Here is a 16,498-nt window from a genome sequence, read left to right as displayed (position 1 = left end):
GAACCTGAGTTGTGAAGTTCTTTTTAATTAGTTTTAAACTCTGAGCGCATTTAAAATTCAACATAAATAATGCAGTAATGGTCATGGAATGGGAAAAAGTCTCCTCTGGAATCTGTTTTTATTCTTTTTTTTTTAACATTTATTTATTATTGAGAGACAGAGAGAGAACATGAGCATGGGAGGGGCAGAGAGAGGAGGAGACACAGAATCTGAAGCAGGCTCCAGGCTCTGAGCTGTCAGCACAGAACCCGATAAGGGGCTCGAACTCACAAACCGCGAGATTTTGACCCGAGCCAAAGTTGGATGCTTAACTGACTGAGCCACCCAGCACCCCTGGAATCTGTTTTTATTCTTAATATGAAATAAGTACACTAATACCTGATGGAGAGCAATGGATTAATATCTTGAAAAGAAAGAACTTCTTATCTACTCTGTACCAAGAACATTAAAGGCACTTGTGAATATTATTTCTGGTAATCCTCACAAAAACCTGTTAAGGAAGACATTTTCTTCCTACACCTCTGAAGGAACTGAAACTCAGTAAGGTTATGTAACTAGCCTAAGGTAACACACCTACTTAGAGGCAGGGCTGGGATTTGAATCCAGATTAAAACGTATATATTCACAACTAAATGCCACTAAGTTGTACACTTTAAAATGCTTAATGTTGTTATGTGACTCTTATTCAAAAGACAAAAAAGTTTTTAAATCAGAAAAAAAAGGTACAGCTCTTTCTCACTTACAGTGGGGCTATGTCCTGATAAACCTATCATAAGTTGAAAATATCATAAGAAGAAAATGCATTTAATATACCTACTCTATGGAACATGACAGCTTAGCCTAGCCTACCTTAAACATGCTCAGAACACTTACATTAGCCTACAGTTGGACAAAATCATCTAAGCAAGTATATTGTAAAATAAAGTGTCAACTATCTCATGTCATTTATTGAATACAGTAATGAAAGTGAAAAACAGAATGGCTGTAGGGTACAGAATGATGTCAGCATATGGGTTGTTCACCCTCATGATCTTGTAGCTGACTGGAAGTCCTGGGTCATTGCCATTGCCCAGCTTATGAGATAATCCACCACATATTGCTAGCTGGGGGAAAGATCAAAATTCAAAATTCAAAGTATGAGGGCACCTGAGTGGCTCAGTTGGTTGCGCATCCGACTTAGGCTCGGGTCATGATTTTGCGGTTCGTGAGTTCGAGCCCCACGTCAGGCTCTGTGCTGGCAGCTCGGAGCCTGGAGCCTGCTTTGGGTTCTGTGTCTCCCTCTCTCTCTGCTCCTCCCCTGCATGTGCTCTATCTCTCTCTATCCCTCAAAAATAAATGTCAAAATTCATAGTACGGTTTCTACTGAATGTGTATCTCTTTTGCACCATTGTAAGGTCAAAAAATCATAAGTAGAATCATTTTAAATTGGGATCAGCTGTATGGGTTTATAGTTTGTGTCAATTTGAATAACTCACAATATGATAAATCACAGTATGGTAAACTGGAAAATGCGTAGGACTCAACTCTTTGACTAGCCAGCTCTGCCTTGGAACAAGTCATTTCACACCTCCAGAATTCAGTATTCCAGCCTGTAAAGGAAGAGGTGGACTACATGGATATTTTTTAGGCATCCCTTCAGCTCTTTCAGTCTGTCCTCTTCTTAGTCTATGGCAGAACACTATGCGGTCTTTATTGCCCTCTTGTGGGTGAAAGATGAGCTGTATCACTGTATTTATACAAGATCTCAGAATATTGGCTTGTTAAAATAACAATAAACCCAAATCAAACATTGGGCATCATGCAGATAAAAAAGGCTGGATGAATGACTGTTTTGTTTTCTGCCTTCTTTTTCATCATGGTGACATAAGCTTAGACTCATAACCTTTCAAAATAAAAATAAGTACATAGTCTCATGCATTCAGGAACAAAGGACAGATCAAGTAGACATTTTTCTCTCCCCTACCCACCCTATTTTTCTATTTCATTAGAAAATTACCTTTTCAATAATCTGTCAGTGTTTTTTTTTAAAATACTGTAAACAAGGGGCACCTGGGTGGCTTAGTCGGCTAAAAGTCTGACTTTGGCTCAGGCATGATTTCTCGGTCTGTGAGTTCGAGCCCTGTGTCCGGCTCTGTGCTGACAGCTGGGAGCCTGGAGCCTTCTTCGAAATCTGTGTCTCCCTCTCTTTCTGCCTCTTCTCTGCTCTCTGTCTCTCTCTCTCAAGAATAAGTAAACATTTAAAAATACTGTAAAAAAATTAAAAGGTAAGACATATGGGAGAGGATTGCAGAAAAGCATCAGTATGGATAAGACCAAAGGTTAATACCTATAATATATAAAAAAAAAAGTTTCCAAAAATCAGTAAGAAACAAAAATGAATGTTCTCCACCCAAGTGGCTAAGGACCAGAATAAGCTATTCATTCAAGAAAAAATAAAAATGGTCAATAAATACATGACAACTATTTACACTCAAAGGATGAGGAATATGCAAATCAAAACACGAGACCACTTTTCATCCATCAAATTGAGTAAATGTGGTTTGAAAGGAAGATAATACTCCATGAGTGATGGAGTGTTTAGGAAAATAGGCCTCCTCTTATTCTACTGGTATTTATGTAATTTGGGACAACTTTCTAGACAGTAATTTACCAATATATATTAAAAGCCATATAAATATTCACAATCAGAATTTTTACTTATAGAAAACAAAGAGAGGAGCGCCTGAGTGGCTCAGTGGGTTGAGCCTCTGACTCTTGATTTCGGCTCAGGTCATGATCCCAGGGTCATGAGATGGAGCCCTGCATTGGGCTCCATGCTGGCCATGGAGCCTGCTTAGTATTCTCTCTCTCTCTCTCTCTCTCTCTCTCTGTCTCTCTGTCCCTCTCTCTCTCCCCCTCTGATCCTCTCTCCAGCTCATGTCTGAGCTCTTTCTCTCTAAGATAAATTTTAAAAATTATTTTAAAAATTATAAAAAAGAAAGAGAGATGTTAATTAAGATTAATATTAGGGACATTCACTGCTGTTTCATAAAAGGAGAGAGTTGGGAAACAATCTAAATGCCTAGCAATAAGTGTTTGAGTACCTATATCACGGAAAATCCTTCAATAGAATATTATGCAAGCATTAAATACAGTTCCTATCTCTCTGTCTCTCTAAATAAATAAATAAACAAAAAAAAACCACATTGGTTTTGGCTCAGGTCATGATCTCATGGTTGGTGAGTTCAAGCTCCGCATCAGATTTTATGCTGATGGCGTGAAGCCTGCTTGGGATTCTTTCTCGCCACCCCCCCCCCCCCCCGCCGCCCCTCTCCTGCTCACTCTCTCTGTCTCTCTAAATAAATAAACTTTAAAACTTAGCAAAAAATAAACACAGTTCCTAGAAGAATACAGGAAGACTTAGAGGAAAGTTCAGTATATATATAATGAAAGATTATAATCAGTGTGTGTAGTATTATATCAATTTTCTTTACTATATAAATATATTAATGGGGCTCCTGGGTGGCTCAGTTGGTTAAGTGTCTGACTCTTGATTTTGGCTCAGGTCATGATCTTATAACTCGTGAGCTTGAGCCCTGTGTCAGGCTCAGGGCTAATAACTCGGAGCCTGCTTGAGATTCTCTCCCTTGCTCTCTGCCTCTCTGCTTGCACACACACTCTCTCTCTCAAATAAATAAACTTAAAAATAAATAAATAAATAAAATACATAATTAAAATCTGGTTATCTCAGAGTATTAGAAGTACAGATAACTTTTATTTTCTTTGTCTTGCTTTTCTGTTTCTTTAGTTCTTTAGTTTGATTTGTTTTGATTTATTTATTTATTTATTTATTTATTTTACCATGGATGTATATAACTTTTATAACCAGAAAAAAAAAACTAAAGACAAGGTTTTAAAGTGCTTACTGGTGACACTGTTTTCTCGTTGGGAACAAATGGAATAAGAGATGATTGAAAGTTTATACCAATACTTGTTCATCTATCAGCAGACTTGATATTGAGCAATATATTACAGAACATACCCTTGGATATGCTGTTTTTAAGACTGCCAGGAACAATAAAAGAGGAAAAAGAAGAGATAAACCTATCGCTTGTTTCCTAATGAATGCACCACAAGAAGGCATGATTTGTATTTTTATTCTAATCAATACAGCTAATGCTGAATTAAGAGGTATTTCTTTCACTATAGCAGCATTTCTCAATACCTTTTTATCAATCAGTTAAGTAGAAGATGCACAGCTTGGTTTGTCTGAATAAAATTCAGGGGTGCTAGAGTTACACTCATTACACATTTACCCATAATTAATAAAGCATGAAAGGAATTGAGAGATTAGTAAAAAATACACATAGTTGCACTCACAAAACTCACCATTTAAAAAAGCACTTAAACGGGGCGCCTCGGTGGCTCAGTCGGTTGAGTGTCCGACTTTGGCTCAGGTCATGATTTCACAGTCTGTGAGTTCCAGCCCTGCATTGGGCTCTGTGCTGACAGCTCAGAGCCTGGAGCCTGCTTCAGATTCTGTGTCTCCCTCTCTCTCTGCCCCTCCCCTGCTCATGCTCTGTCTCTCTCTGTCTCAAAAATAAATAAAAACATTTAAACAAATTTTAAAAAGCACTTGAATATGGCTGAATCAAAATTCTTTGTATTGCTTTAGAGAAGACCAAAACAATTTATAAAGACACATAGTTCACTGCAGCAGTTCCTCCATGACTAAAAATGGCAATTTCTTCACATCTTGAGTTGTGAAGATGCTATTCTCACTGGGAAAGCACTTTAGTAACCCTTAACCTCCTCAAAAACACCTCACACAAACATCACCACCTCCACCAGAAAATTAAGACTCAGATCCTTGCTCAACATTTTTGGAAACATATCAATAAAGGGACATTTAATAATTTCTTTAATTCTTGGGGCACCTGGGTGGCTCGGTCAGTTAAGCGTCCTACTTTTGGTTTCAGCTCAGGTCATGATCTCAAATTTTGTGAGATCGCGCCCGTGCTGGTCTCTGCACTAATAGCACGAAGCCTGCTTGGGATTCTCTCCCTCCCCCTCTCTCTGCCCCTCTCCCACGTGTGTGCTCCCGGTACTCTCACTCAAAATAAACATTTAAAAAAGTAACTTCTTTCATTCTTGAAAGATACCTAACTTCTATCATTATCCCTTCCTTCTCTTAAAGAGAAAGGAGTAAAGAATGAGGGCTTCATTGGTGATGGTAACTTGAAAAAACTTAAAAGAAAAAAAAAACCCTCAGGAGGTGATGGTTATGTTAATTAGCTTGATATCAGTGATGATTTCACAGTGTATATGTATATCAAATCATCAAGTTGAGCACCTTGAATATATATAATTTGTATTCATCAATTATACTTTGATAAAGCCACGGGGCAAAAACGACCAGTTTTGAAAAAAATATATTAACATTTTATCAAAAGGTGTATCACAGTTTACCTGCCCTTAAATCAAGGGTAAGAAAAGCACTCCACTGTAATGAATCTTACATCTCCATAGCAAGGAGAGAAAAAAAGTGAAATGCTTATCTGGATCGCTGATGTATAAAAAAATAAAATAAAAAATAAAAAGTTGTAGTTACAACTACTTCATGTAGTTCAAATCAAAGTAAAGATGCCTGCCCCAACTCCCATCCTGACCTTACTCAAAACACTGCCTTGATTTTCCAGCGTTTTTTTTAATTTTTAAATTAAATAGTAAAACTGAAGAGAAACCCATCTATCCTACACCCTCCACTTCCTGGAAGGATCATAGCCAAACTATTTCCAAAAAATGAGGATCTATACTCTTTGTTAAGACATCCAGAGATGGAGATTTCCCACTGGGTTATGAATTAGGCAGAAAAACAGCAAAGACAGAAAGCTAATATTTTGCTTTCAAAATATCAGTTTTGAATGAGCAAATCCTTTTAAAGAGACTTATAAGTCTATGATCTTCTATAGTCTAAAGGCTGCATTATTATAGCCTAATCAGAAGGATTGTAGGTGCTGTATTTGAAGCATGGTCTAATAATTTGTTAAATTATTATCCTCAGAGATGAAACAGTACATGTAGCGCCCCCCCCAAAAAAAAGTTTTTTCCCCTGTGATTTCAATTGCCCAAAGTTCTTATAGGCAAAAATAGAGGAAGGGGAGAAGAAGCCTAAATCTGTGACAGATGGAATCAATGTAATGAACTTATGTGCTCTTGAGAGATGTGTGTCCATAATTTAAAAGTCACCACTATGGATATTTCAAGTCATTTGATGCTAATGCAAGTATCTTCAAAGTCCAATATGTGAGAAGCAAGAGAACAGAGTTATTTAACAAAATTATCCTTTGTTTTCTGATTTGTCTCACCTATATTTTTGTGTTTTCCTAAGATCTGGACAGCATATCAGGCAAGAAAATAAAGGGAATATGTATATTCTGTCTATATTTTGTGATGGTTTTTAACATTTGCTTTAAATTATAAAGAAGAGATAAAGTGGAGAGTCAAGATCCAATTTCCAGTCTCAACGCTCTCTCTTCATGCATTAAAAAGTGGCATAAAATAGGGGCGCCTAGGTGGCTCAATCCGTTAAGCCTCCGACTTCAGCTCAGGTCATAATCTCGCAGTCCCTGAGTTCGAGCCCATGTGGCTGCTTGGAGTACCTTGGTGAAAAAATGATCCAGAGGCCACATGTAGTGCAGTCTCAGAGAGTGATTTGATTGACAGGTACTGTCTGTCATGCCAACCAGTTTCTCAAAAAGAGAAAGGGAGGGGGGAAAAAAGCACAAATACTGTATACTGGTTATTCAAAATGCGTTTTTTATTCGCTTTAACACAGATGATTTTTTTTACAGTTGAAACAAAATTTCTGATACACAATTTTCAGGTTTTAACAGCACCTACGAGGAGAGGATTGTGGAATACCTCAAGGTAAAATAGAGATGGCTGAGGCAGGCACAAATTAACCTGAAATTCATCAATCCACTTGAAGACATATGGAATCTGAGGCCCCCTGAATGTTAGCCTAATACATGACAATAAACTAAAAATTTTTCTGTATGATGTTTTAATGGACTATTGAAAAAGAGTATAGTTCCAATTAGAAATATTCAAAAAATCCAGTCTTAATTTTAAAAAACATTCTGAAAATACAGCACTGCACATTCTAGTGTACACAATTTCTAAGCCTATATGCACAGTTCCTGGTACTCACAGATTTCAGCCTTTGGTGTTTGATAATTTTACCCAAACTGTATGTCAGCACCCCACTGAGTGTTACTCACCAAAAATGCCACTGTTTTTATCACTTAGTGTTAACTGATTTTATTAACATATTGTGTAGTGATTTGGCAGAAGAAAATTGGTATGGCTAAGAGGAAAGGGGCTTCAGATGACCTGTCAATAAAATTAACACTTGCCTTGGTTAGACAGGAGGTCTATGAATAGAATACCCACATAATTTTTTTTTTACTTAAATGACCACATGCCATTCTAATAGTGACAAGTACTTTTGTGAGTGGATGAAGGTCTTTACATAAGCCTGAGATCTACAAATAGAAACTATTATAAGCAAAGTGCAAGTAGAAAGAGAAGGCCCCAGGTCTCATGCACTTAAAAACAATTAGCATTTAACAGTTCTGATGTACAGATTTTCACCCTAACATAATTGTAGCAAAACAATCATATAACTTGGAAATCAGTGTGGCTGGCTATAGGCATAGGCAGGATAGGGACCATTACTTAAGAGCTGTGGGGTCCCAGTTCTGCTTTGGATTTCTGGTCTCAAAATTACTTGGACAAAGGGGTCACGACTATATTTAAATTGGAAATATTGAATATGAATGGGTTGAAATACCATATTCCACTTGTCTGTGTAGCCCAAAATTCCCAGAGCTCTTAAAGTACATAAGGTCCCATGTGTAAGGCTGATTCCATATGTGGTGACAATGGAGAGTTCTAGGTTGTATTCCTGTAAAAGCTTCTGCTTCCTCCCCAGCCTACATGTCTTTTGGGGGGTCATTTCTAACTTTCCCTTACTACCTTGGGTCACTATTTTTATCATAGATGTTCTAAAAGTACAGATTAAAAACTGTGCAGGACAAACAGATCTTAGACTGCAAGACAACAAGAACTAGACTGCATATCTATAATACAGTATTTAGAGCTGGAAGGGACCTTAAACCAAACATCTAGCCAGTACAGAAAATATTTTTATGGTATTTTAACAGATGGTCATCTAGTATCTTCTTGAATATTTTCATTGGAAGGGAGTTCACTATTAAGGCAGTCCATTCCACTGTGGGACAACTCTGTGAGAAATTCATTCCATCACTGGTTAAAGTCGGCTCTCTTGTTACTTTCAACATCCTAGTTTGTCAAGCTGAACTTACAGTGAAACATACAAGATATTAGTTCCTTCTACAATCAGTATTTGAGTTAAGGAACCTTGTGAGAAAAGCTCATTACCCATCCACTCCCCACTCTTTTCTGAAGGTTTCTCTGAGAACAGAGCATGGTGGACCAAAGGACCATCAAAATTATCAGCAGACAGTACTGCATCCAAAGTCATATACTAAGCAGCATTGCTAAATTGATAAGAGGTTGTCAGAGAAGCAACATCCCTATGCAGCAAAAGGAGACTTATGAAGTAAAAGCAGACCAACCATTTATTTGCAAGAGTGGTGGGCATATTTAAGCATAATCCATTCACTAGTACCATGTTACTTCAAACACAAAGAGTATAATCAAGTTCCAGTGCCATCAGTGTATCTCTTATTGATATACTTTTTGAAAAGCCCACATGGTAACAAATCACATATAAGGACTTAAACAAGGCAGTGTACATCATTATACTCTTACAATACAAATTATTACAACCTTTTTATAATTTAAGCTTAGGACATCCTTGTTTGCATTATTATTTTTTCATTGTGACACAGCTCAAGAGTCTTATTTTTTTTCCTGTGGCAGAAATGTCAGAAACTGCTTGCCAAGAGTTCATGGTGACATTTGTTAGTTGACTAATGGAATACTTTAAGGGACAGCTGTAGCTCTTTAACTCCTTCATGCTATTGGGTTCTAAGTTTAAATTGCAATTTGAAAAATACTTAAATCTCTCAGGACCAAAGCTTTCTGAAATGCCCTCATACACACAAGAAGGAAACAGAAGAAATCACAAAAAATACACTTGGCTTGACAAAGCTTTTTTTTTTTTTTTAAATCACTCTACAACCTCAATTTGAAAGGCTCTGACATACAACCACAACCTTCTATCTTACCCTTTTACGTGTGCGTGCACTCTTAGAGGGGCATAGTTATTTTGACACTATTGACTGAACAATTTGGGGCACACTTTTAAAAGGCTTCCTACTTTTAACAGCATGAAGATCCTGCTTTGGAGCCACTGTTCAAGTCAATAGTGTGACCTAACATGCAATGTTCCAGCTGTTCCTCTACAGCCAACACCTGCCTGACAGCTTCTTCAAAGGCCACTGTCACATTAGTATCATCTTTGGCACTTGTTTCTAGATAAGGGTAATCCCCATTCTCCATGCACCAGGTTTGTGCCTCCTCAGTAGTCACTTGCCTATCCTCTTTGTCTACCTTGTTACCAAGAACTACAAAGGGGAAGTGCTCAGGGTCTTTCACATCAGCATAGTAGATGAATTCTTTCTGCCAGTTACCAAGGTTCTCAAAGCTCTGCCGGTCATCCACGCTGAAGGTCAAGAGGCAGCAGTCTGCTCCCCTGTAGAAGGGTGTCCTAAGGCTCTTGAAACGCTCCTGCCCTGCAGTGTCCCAGATCTGGAGAGTTACAAAACGTCCATCTACCTCCAGATCTCGATTTAAGAACTCTACCCCTATGGTGTGAAAAGCCTGGGAGTCAAATTTATTGGTTACATAACGGTTCATAAGTGAGCTTTTCCCAACTCCACCATCACCCAAGAGAATAACCTTTAAGAGCAAGGATTTCCCACTCATTGTTGCAGCACCAGATGGGGAGGAGTTTATAACCAAAAGAACCTGAAAATAAAAGAAAAAGTAGGAGGTAAAACAGTTAAACCTGGAACTGAAATCAACTTTATAGTAAAATTTTCTGAATTATATGACCTAATAATTTAACCTCTCTTGATTCATGCTAACTATATTATATAGTACAACAGAAGGAATAAAATTCTTTTTGCATACAAGGGAAAAAAGGTCTTGTTTTTCTGAGGTCTTTTGCCTGTGCCAGGAAAATGGCTGAATGCCATGGGTAAATGGACTAGCAGATGGTGCTATAATTTGGTTCAGTTCTGACCCTATTCTAGGGGAGAGAGCACAGAACAGGAATATCACTCAAATGTGTAATCATATTATTAGCTTCCAGTTTGGACAGGTCCAAACAAGAGGCAAACAGTATGAAATTGATTTGGAGTTTGAAGTCTGTTCATGATGGACCCAAGAATTATTGAGGAGAGAAAGATGCATAAGCTGAAATTTTAATTCCGTCAGTAGAGTTTGGGGATACAATCAGACCTTGGAGGAGAGATAAAGGTCGAGTTTCTTCAGGAATTTGCCTTATTATACTTGCATTGATACAGATACCCTCACAAGTAAAGGATCTTCCATAATCTTTTCTTGATTGTTGGCTGGTATCATTATAGCGGCTATCATTTAGGAAGAAAATCTTGAATAGCTTATTAATTTTGTATGTAGGTTCTAATACCATAATAGCACCAATGAAAATATGCTGTAAACTTTAAATTGCTAATAATTATACAGTACCCTTCTTGTTACCTCAGCAACATGTCTGTACATGGGATATCTAGAATGCATCGTAACATAAAAAGATCAAATTTTACTGAACAATTAACCTGTACTAGATTTTGTTAAGTACTTTCACACTAGGTCTAGTGTGGGAACACAACAATGATGATGTTAATTGGGTGTTATTTATGCAAGAGACCCAAAGAGATGAAAACTAAATACTAATCAAAAGAGCACATGCAAAAGAACTTCTGGAAGTGCACACATTTGAAATGTAATTTTAAAAAGCCCAGTATTCCTTACTATTATGTTGGTGCATGTATAATAATTATATATTTTTTATAAATATTCATTTTTAAGAGATCAAACGAAAAAATATATATACCTACCCAGTCGGGTCTTTGTCACAATTTTAGTCTTTTCTTTTCCTTGTTCTTGTTTTGTTCTTTCTTCTCAGGGTTCTAGAAAACAGATTGGGAAGGATTATTTTTAAAAATCTATAATAAAACAAAGTTAAGGCTCTATATAAATATATTCAAGTCAGGAAAAAAACAGAGCAATCTCAACTTACCTACAGAGGATGCTTTTCAGAAATATACTTAAGAGTTCAACATGCTACAAATATTTCACATGGACAAAATAACATTATTGCAAAAACTTTAATTTGTCCTAACAAGTGTACGTTAGGGGCACCTGGGTGGCTCAGTCGGTTGAGCATCCAGCTCTTGATTTTGGCTCAGGTCATGATCTCAGGGTTCGTGGGTTTGAGTCCTGTGTTGGGCTCTGTGCTGACAGTGCGGAGTCCGCTTGGGATTCTCTCTCTCCTCTCTCAGCCCCTCCCCTGCTTGCTCTCTCTCTGTCTCTCTCTCAAAAACAAACAAACTTAAAAAAACCCAAGTGTATTTAATGTGATTTTAAAAGTTTTATATTGTCTCTCCATTGAACTCTTCATTGAAAGTAAAGGTAAAGAAAGAAGATGATATTCACAATAGATGTTATTCAGGAAAGGGAAAGCACAGAGGAGTCTAAGATGTGTTGAAATTCTAAGTCAGAGATGAAATTCCTTTCCTTTATATCTACCAATGTTCCCATCTCCAAGAAAGTTATTAATGCATTCACCAATCTGCCTCAAGGCTGTCTATGCAATTGATTCCAGAATATCAGAGAAGAAATAATTATGTTTGGGGATTCCCTGTTTATAATATATTCTCTTGGCTAATTATTTTCCTTATTAATTTTGATCATCTGTCTTGAACACAGGTTTTAGTATTTAGCTGGCTTTATTATATTCAAACACAACTTCATTTAACATAATAGTTAATTATGGCAAGAGTGTTATCTAAGCAGTATCAAGAGTGCTGGTCTAAAGAGAAAAAACAGTTCTTAGATTTTTTGAGTGTTCTTTCTTACTGAGGAATAAAGAAGATTTTAAGAAATCTCTATTGCTTGATAATCTCATGCTATTTTTTAAAGTATAGATAAATCATATAATAAGGGATTCATTAGAGACCTAAATCAGTAATTATGAATTTAAATAATGGTTTATATCCTTCTTGGTTTATATCTACTCTAAAAAACTTTCAAGTTTTCTACAATTACTGATTTTTGTTCTCTTTTTTCCTGCCTTCAAACTTCTGTCTTCGGAACTAGCTCAAGTAACAAATATTTCTTTAAATGGAGATGAAACAAGCATTATCACATTTGTTTAGTTTTTATACTGGTCTATAGGATAATTTTACAGGATACTCACTTAAAAAAGGAACAGAGGAAGTACAAACTTGGGTAACAGTACTGATAGTATTAAGGGTCAGTGCCAAAAGAGCTTCCTCAAGTTCCTAGCAAACAGGTGTTCACATCATTAAACTCACTAACTCTATTTTCCCAGCTGTGGATAAACTCAAATGATGGGTCAAGGACTGAGTATTGTGGAAACCAAACACTCAGCTCCAGGAATAATGATGAAGTATTAAGAACTATCTGAGATAATGCTGCAATTGCTTGTGCATTCCCTTTTGGTCATTTACACATATAACTTCCAGGCACATAGGGTCTATACCAGGGAAAAGGGAGGAAAAGCAATGTAGTTCAGTGTCAAGTGCACTACAGGATACAAGAGTCTTCATCACTACATTTATTTTACGAACTTGAGCAGGTTATTTAATTTTGCTGTGTTTCAATAACTTCCTATATAAATATACACTTGATAATAACTGCCCTACTTTACTCACAGGATTGTGGGGGAAATGAATAACTTATGAAGTCTGCAAAGATTTGTAAGCATTTACTGAAATTTTTGGTTTGAGATTTTTGTTCCTTTTGCTCTTCCACCTCCTTTCATTCACTGTTGGGGGCCTTGTGAGTCACTATTAACCCTTCTCAGAAAAGATCAGCCAGTAGGAGGATAACAATTCTTCTTTTTCTCTTTCTTCAATATCTGAGAAGGCCTTGTTCCCCAACAATTTTGAGCATCTGCATATACCAACAGAATCTCAGCATTGGAGGGACCTTAAGGGTCTTCTGGTCTAATATTGCTACTGATGCTTGAGAAAACATTTGAGTGCTTATTGTGTTCTGTGACCTTACAAAGGTAACCCTCCACTCTCCTCTACTTCCTCCAACTCCCATTTGTTTGCTGAAGGTAGAAGTGAATACATGTCTTCTTGCCTTTAGTCACTAAATCCTGTGGACTTTTCCTTGGAATATCCTTTTTAAGTCCTCTGCTAACATCCTCATTTTGGCCCACATCTTCCTTGCTCTAATATGTTATGAAACCTTCCTGGCTCTTCTCTCCCTGTCTTGGGTTTACAAATTAACATATAAGCTTCAGATCTCATGGTTTATAGTTGAAATGATATTATTATACTGCCTTATTTTGTCAAATACCCTTTTTTCCCTAAGTATGTCTTTCCTACACAACCAAATTTAAATTCCTGGAAGGTAAGTCCCTTGTTTGCATATGTCTTTGAAGCCCCTCCAGCATGCAGCAAGCACCAGGGTCCTTCACATGGATAATCAATACTAATTAGGTGGGTGCCCAAAACTAATGCCTCTGAATTGATGCCAAGGAACAAGAGATCTGCAGTTCTGTAATATGTCCAAATACTATTATTTATTTGTGACTAAAGAGAAGTTATGGACTTATCTGGATCACTTTCTAGATGGAACTTAACAGGAATTTCACCTGTTGAAAGCCAGTGGAAATGCTCCAGTTTCCCTCCCTGTCCCCCTACATTTTTAAAATAAATATATAAATTTCTGCATCCCCACCAAATACAAGAGCAGTGTAACTGTCTCCACATGTTTTCTTTGGATGCTAGCATCCCCATCATCATCATCATTTGAAACTAAGTGTGATATCCTTTAGTACGTACTCAAAAAGATCTAGCACAGTATAAAAGCAAACCAAATTTTTTCCTCTCCCAGAATATGCCAAATTTAAGTCAAAACTTAAAAGAAGATAGCAATAAGTAGGCAGTGAAATTCTTTGATAACCCTAAGTATATTTAACAGGAAAGTCTGATCCCACATGCATTCTGTACGGGTCCCATATCAGGTGAGGATTTTGACTCAAATGTTAATATGAATTTGGTCCTCTTCAGAGACAGATCTGCCTGTAAACAATTCAAACATCCTAGAAATGCAATTCCCCTTTCTTATCCCACTTCCCGCAATTAACAAGAATTTTCTAAGAATAGTATACTCACTTTTTCCCCCACTTAAGGTCTAAGTCCCAGACAAGAAGGTAAATTAGAAATTCACACAACTGATACTTCCTAGTTTTTTCTGTTCTTCAACACACTTGAAACCACATCCACACAGCTTATTAAAATTATTGTATTTAGTTGGGAATGCTTGGGGTTGGGGAGAGGTGCAGAAGGAGGCAGTACAATGACGAGAAAGAGGCTGAACTTTTGAAAATAGTACATTTTAGTATGATGATGGAGAGAAGAGAAATGAAAAAACAAATTGGCTATGTCAGTTCAGTTGCCATGTGTGGAATGATGCTCAAATCCACAGTGCAGATTGTTTGGGAGCAAGTGTTGAGAGGGATGTGGTACTGCAGGGCTGGAGGTGGAGGAAGAGCATCAGGGGAGAGCTAGGCAGTGGATGAGAGTGGCCCTGGTGACAATCTGCACAAGGGAGGAGCCATGGTTAAAGCTATAGGGAAAGCCCATCTTGTGGTGACACACTGGTTGGGCTACTCAACTCACTGTTGATTCCTGACACAATATTTGGAAATTAAGCACTGGAGAATTGGGCAGGGCTTTAACTTATGTAAAAATCAATACAAATAAGAAATGATTGCATCTTTGAGACCTTCTACCTTAAATGGTATATAGGTTGTTGCCAGTACAACCTGATGCTTGTTGGTGGGGGTGGGGTGGGTTCTGTAGTGGGGAAGCCCTCTGACACACTGGATTCATCTTGTAGAGCGAACAAGTTACCGGCTGCATCCCTACTCTGAGTCCAAATGTCACAGCTGTCATGCCACTGAAACGCTATTCCCACATTTATGCCCATATTTATATCCTGTATGCCATCAGAAGGGTTCAATGTGGAATTTCACCTCTAACTTTTCACTCCTCACAATGACAGCTCTAGGGCTATGAGCCCGAAGGCACACTAGGTAGCAATTTGGCACTGTTCCGAGGCCACTTATTCCCAAGTAGACTGCCGGGAGACAGGTAGGTGATGTTTGGGTGACATTAAGTGAGCAGGGTACAGAGAAAAGAAGCTTACTTAGGAGACCAGGAATGCGGTCATCTCTACAACAGGGTCACTGTTAGCATTGGGAATCTAGAAAGTGAGATGTTACGCACAGTTCCAACTACCTCGGATCCACGTCGTCTCACCTCACCCCCATCGCTCAGAACGCGCGTCTGTGGCGCATGCGCACTGAGCCACACCCGCTCCCCACGGAGCCCTGCGTATATCTGCCGGGCTTTGGCAGCCTCTCCAAATTACTCAGCAACGCCTCACTCCACCGTCACCTACCCCCACAGCTCCGACCCCTGCAGCGCCTAGGCCTCTTTCCCAAGGTGCAAATGCCCCCGGAATCACCCAGACCTGCCTTTCTCCCTCTTCCCACAGGCCCCCTACCTCCCGGCCTCCAGCGTCCGCGGCCGCTAGCCCCTCTCCCTGCCCACGCACCGGCATCTTACCCAATACAATGGGAGAGAGACGGGAAGAGGCCGCGGGTGCCAGGCAGGTCAGCTTTGCGTGCCGGCAGTCCGACTCCTCAGCGACACGGTCACCGTTCCTGCTGCCTCCTCCTCGCTGGGGCAGCAAGAGCAGCTCAGACAGACCTCAGTGGCCTGACAGCTGCCGCTCGCGCCCGGCACTGCCGCCGCGCAGCGTCTCGCGCCCGCGCCCGCGCCCGCCAGGGGAGGGGGCGGGGCCCGCGCCGCCTCCTCGTGCCCCTTTCTAGGAGCTGGAGACCCAGCATAGCCGCCTTCCGCCATCGCGTGTTGAGAGGGCTCCTTGGCTCGCTCGTTTTTCTCTCATGTTTATGGTCAAGCCCTGGCCTCCCTTGTCCTCTCCTCCTCCCCTCGCCGATTAGTAGGCACAATGACAATGGACCGTCAAATATTGCTCTCCCACTCAGCTCCTCTGCAGCCTGGGGCCACGCCACATTTCCTGTAATTACCCTTCAACTTATCTCATTTACCTTTCCTCCATACCTTCTACTTCTGCAGAAGATAGCACATAACATCCTCTGGTTTCAAATAATGCAGGGAAATACGTGATCACAACGCATTACTAGGCCCTCTAG

General features: G+C 39.0%; 1 protein-coding gene across 1 annotated transcript; it reads right to left on the bottom strand.

Annotated features, from left to right (window-relative positions):
* Positions 1-6,775: 6,775 nt before the first annotated feature.
* On the bottom strand, positions 6,776-16,090 carry RAB9B (RAB9B, member RAS oncogene family). The gene is made up of 3 exons (XM_019431798.2): positions 15,888-16,090; positions 11,115-11,186; positions 6,776-9,999 (listed from the first exon to the last, which is right to left on the bottom strand). Exon 3 carries the CDS (start codon positions 9,955-9,957, stop codon positions 9,352-9,354), a length of 606 nt encoding a protein of 201 aa, XP_019287343.1. The 5' UTR covers positions 9,958-9,999; positions 11,115-11,186; positions 15,888-16,090; the 3' UTR covers positions 6,776-9,351.
* Positions 16,091-16,498: the final 408 nt, after the last annotated feature.

This window comes from Panthera pardus, unplaced genomic scaffold (genome assembly GCF_024362965.1).
Source record: "Panthera pardus isolate Hobbes unplaced genomic scaffold, ASM2436296v1 HiC_scaffold_27, whole genome shotgun sequence".
Taxonomy (NCBI): Eukaryota; Metazoa; Chordata; class Mammalia; order Carnivora; family Felidae; genus Panthera; species Panthera pardus.
Note: the sequence above shows the minus strand (reverse complement) of the source record. Positions and strands in the feature narration are given on the sequence as shown.

Excerpts from the sequence above, each read along its gene's own strand:
- RAB9B (XM_019431798.2), bottom strand. The coding sequence starts at position 9,957 with ATGAGTGGGAAATCCTTGCTCTTAAAGGTTATTCTCTTGGGTGATGGT.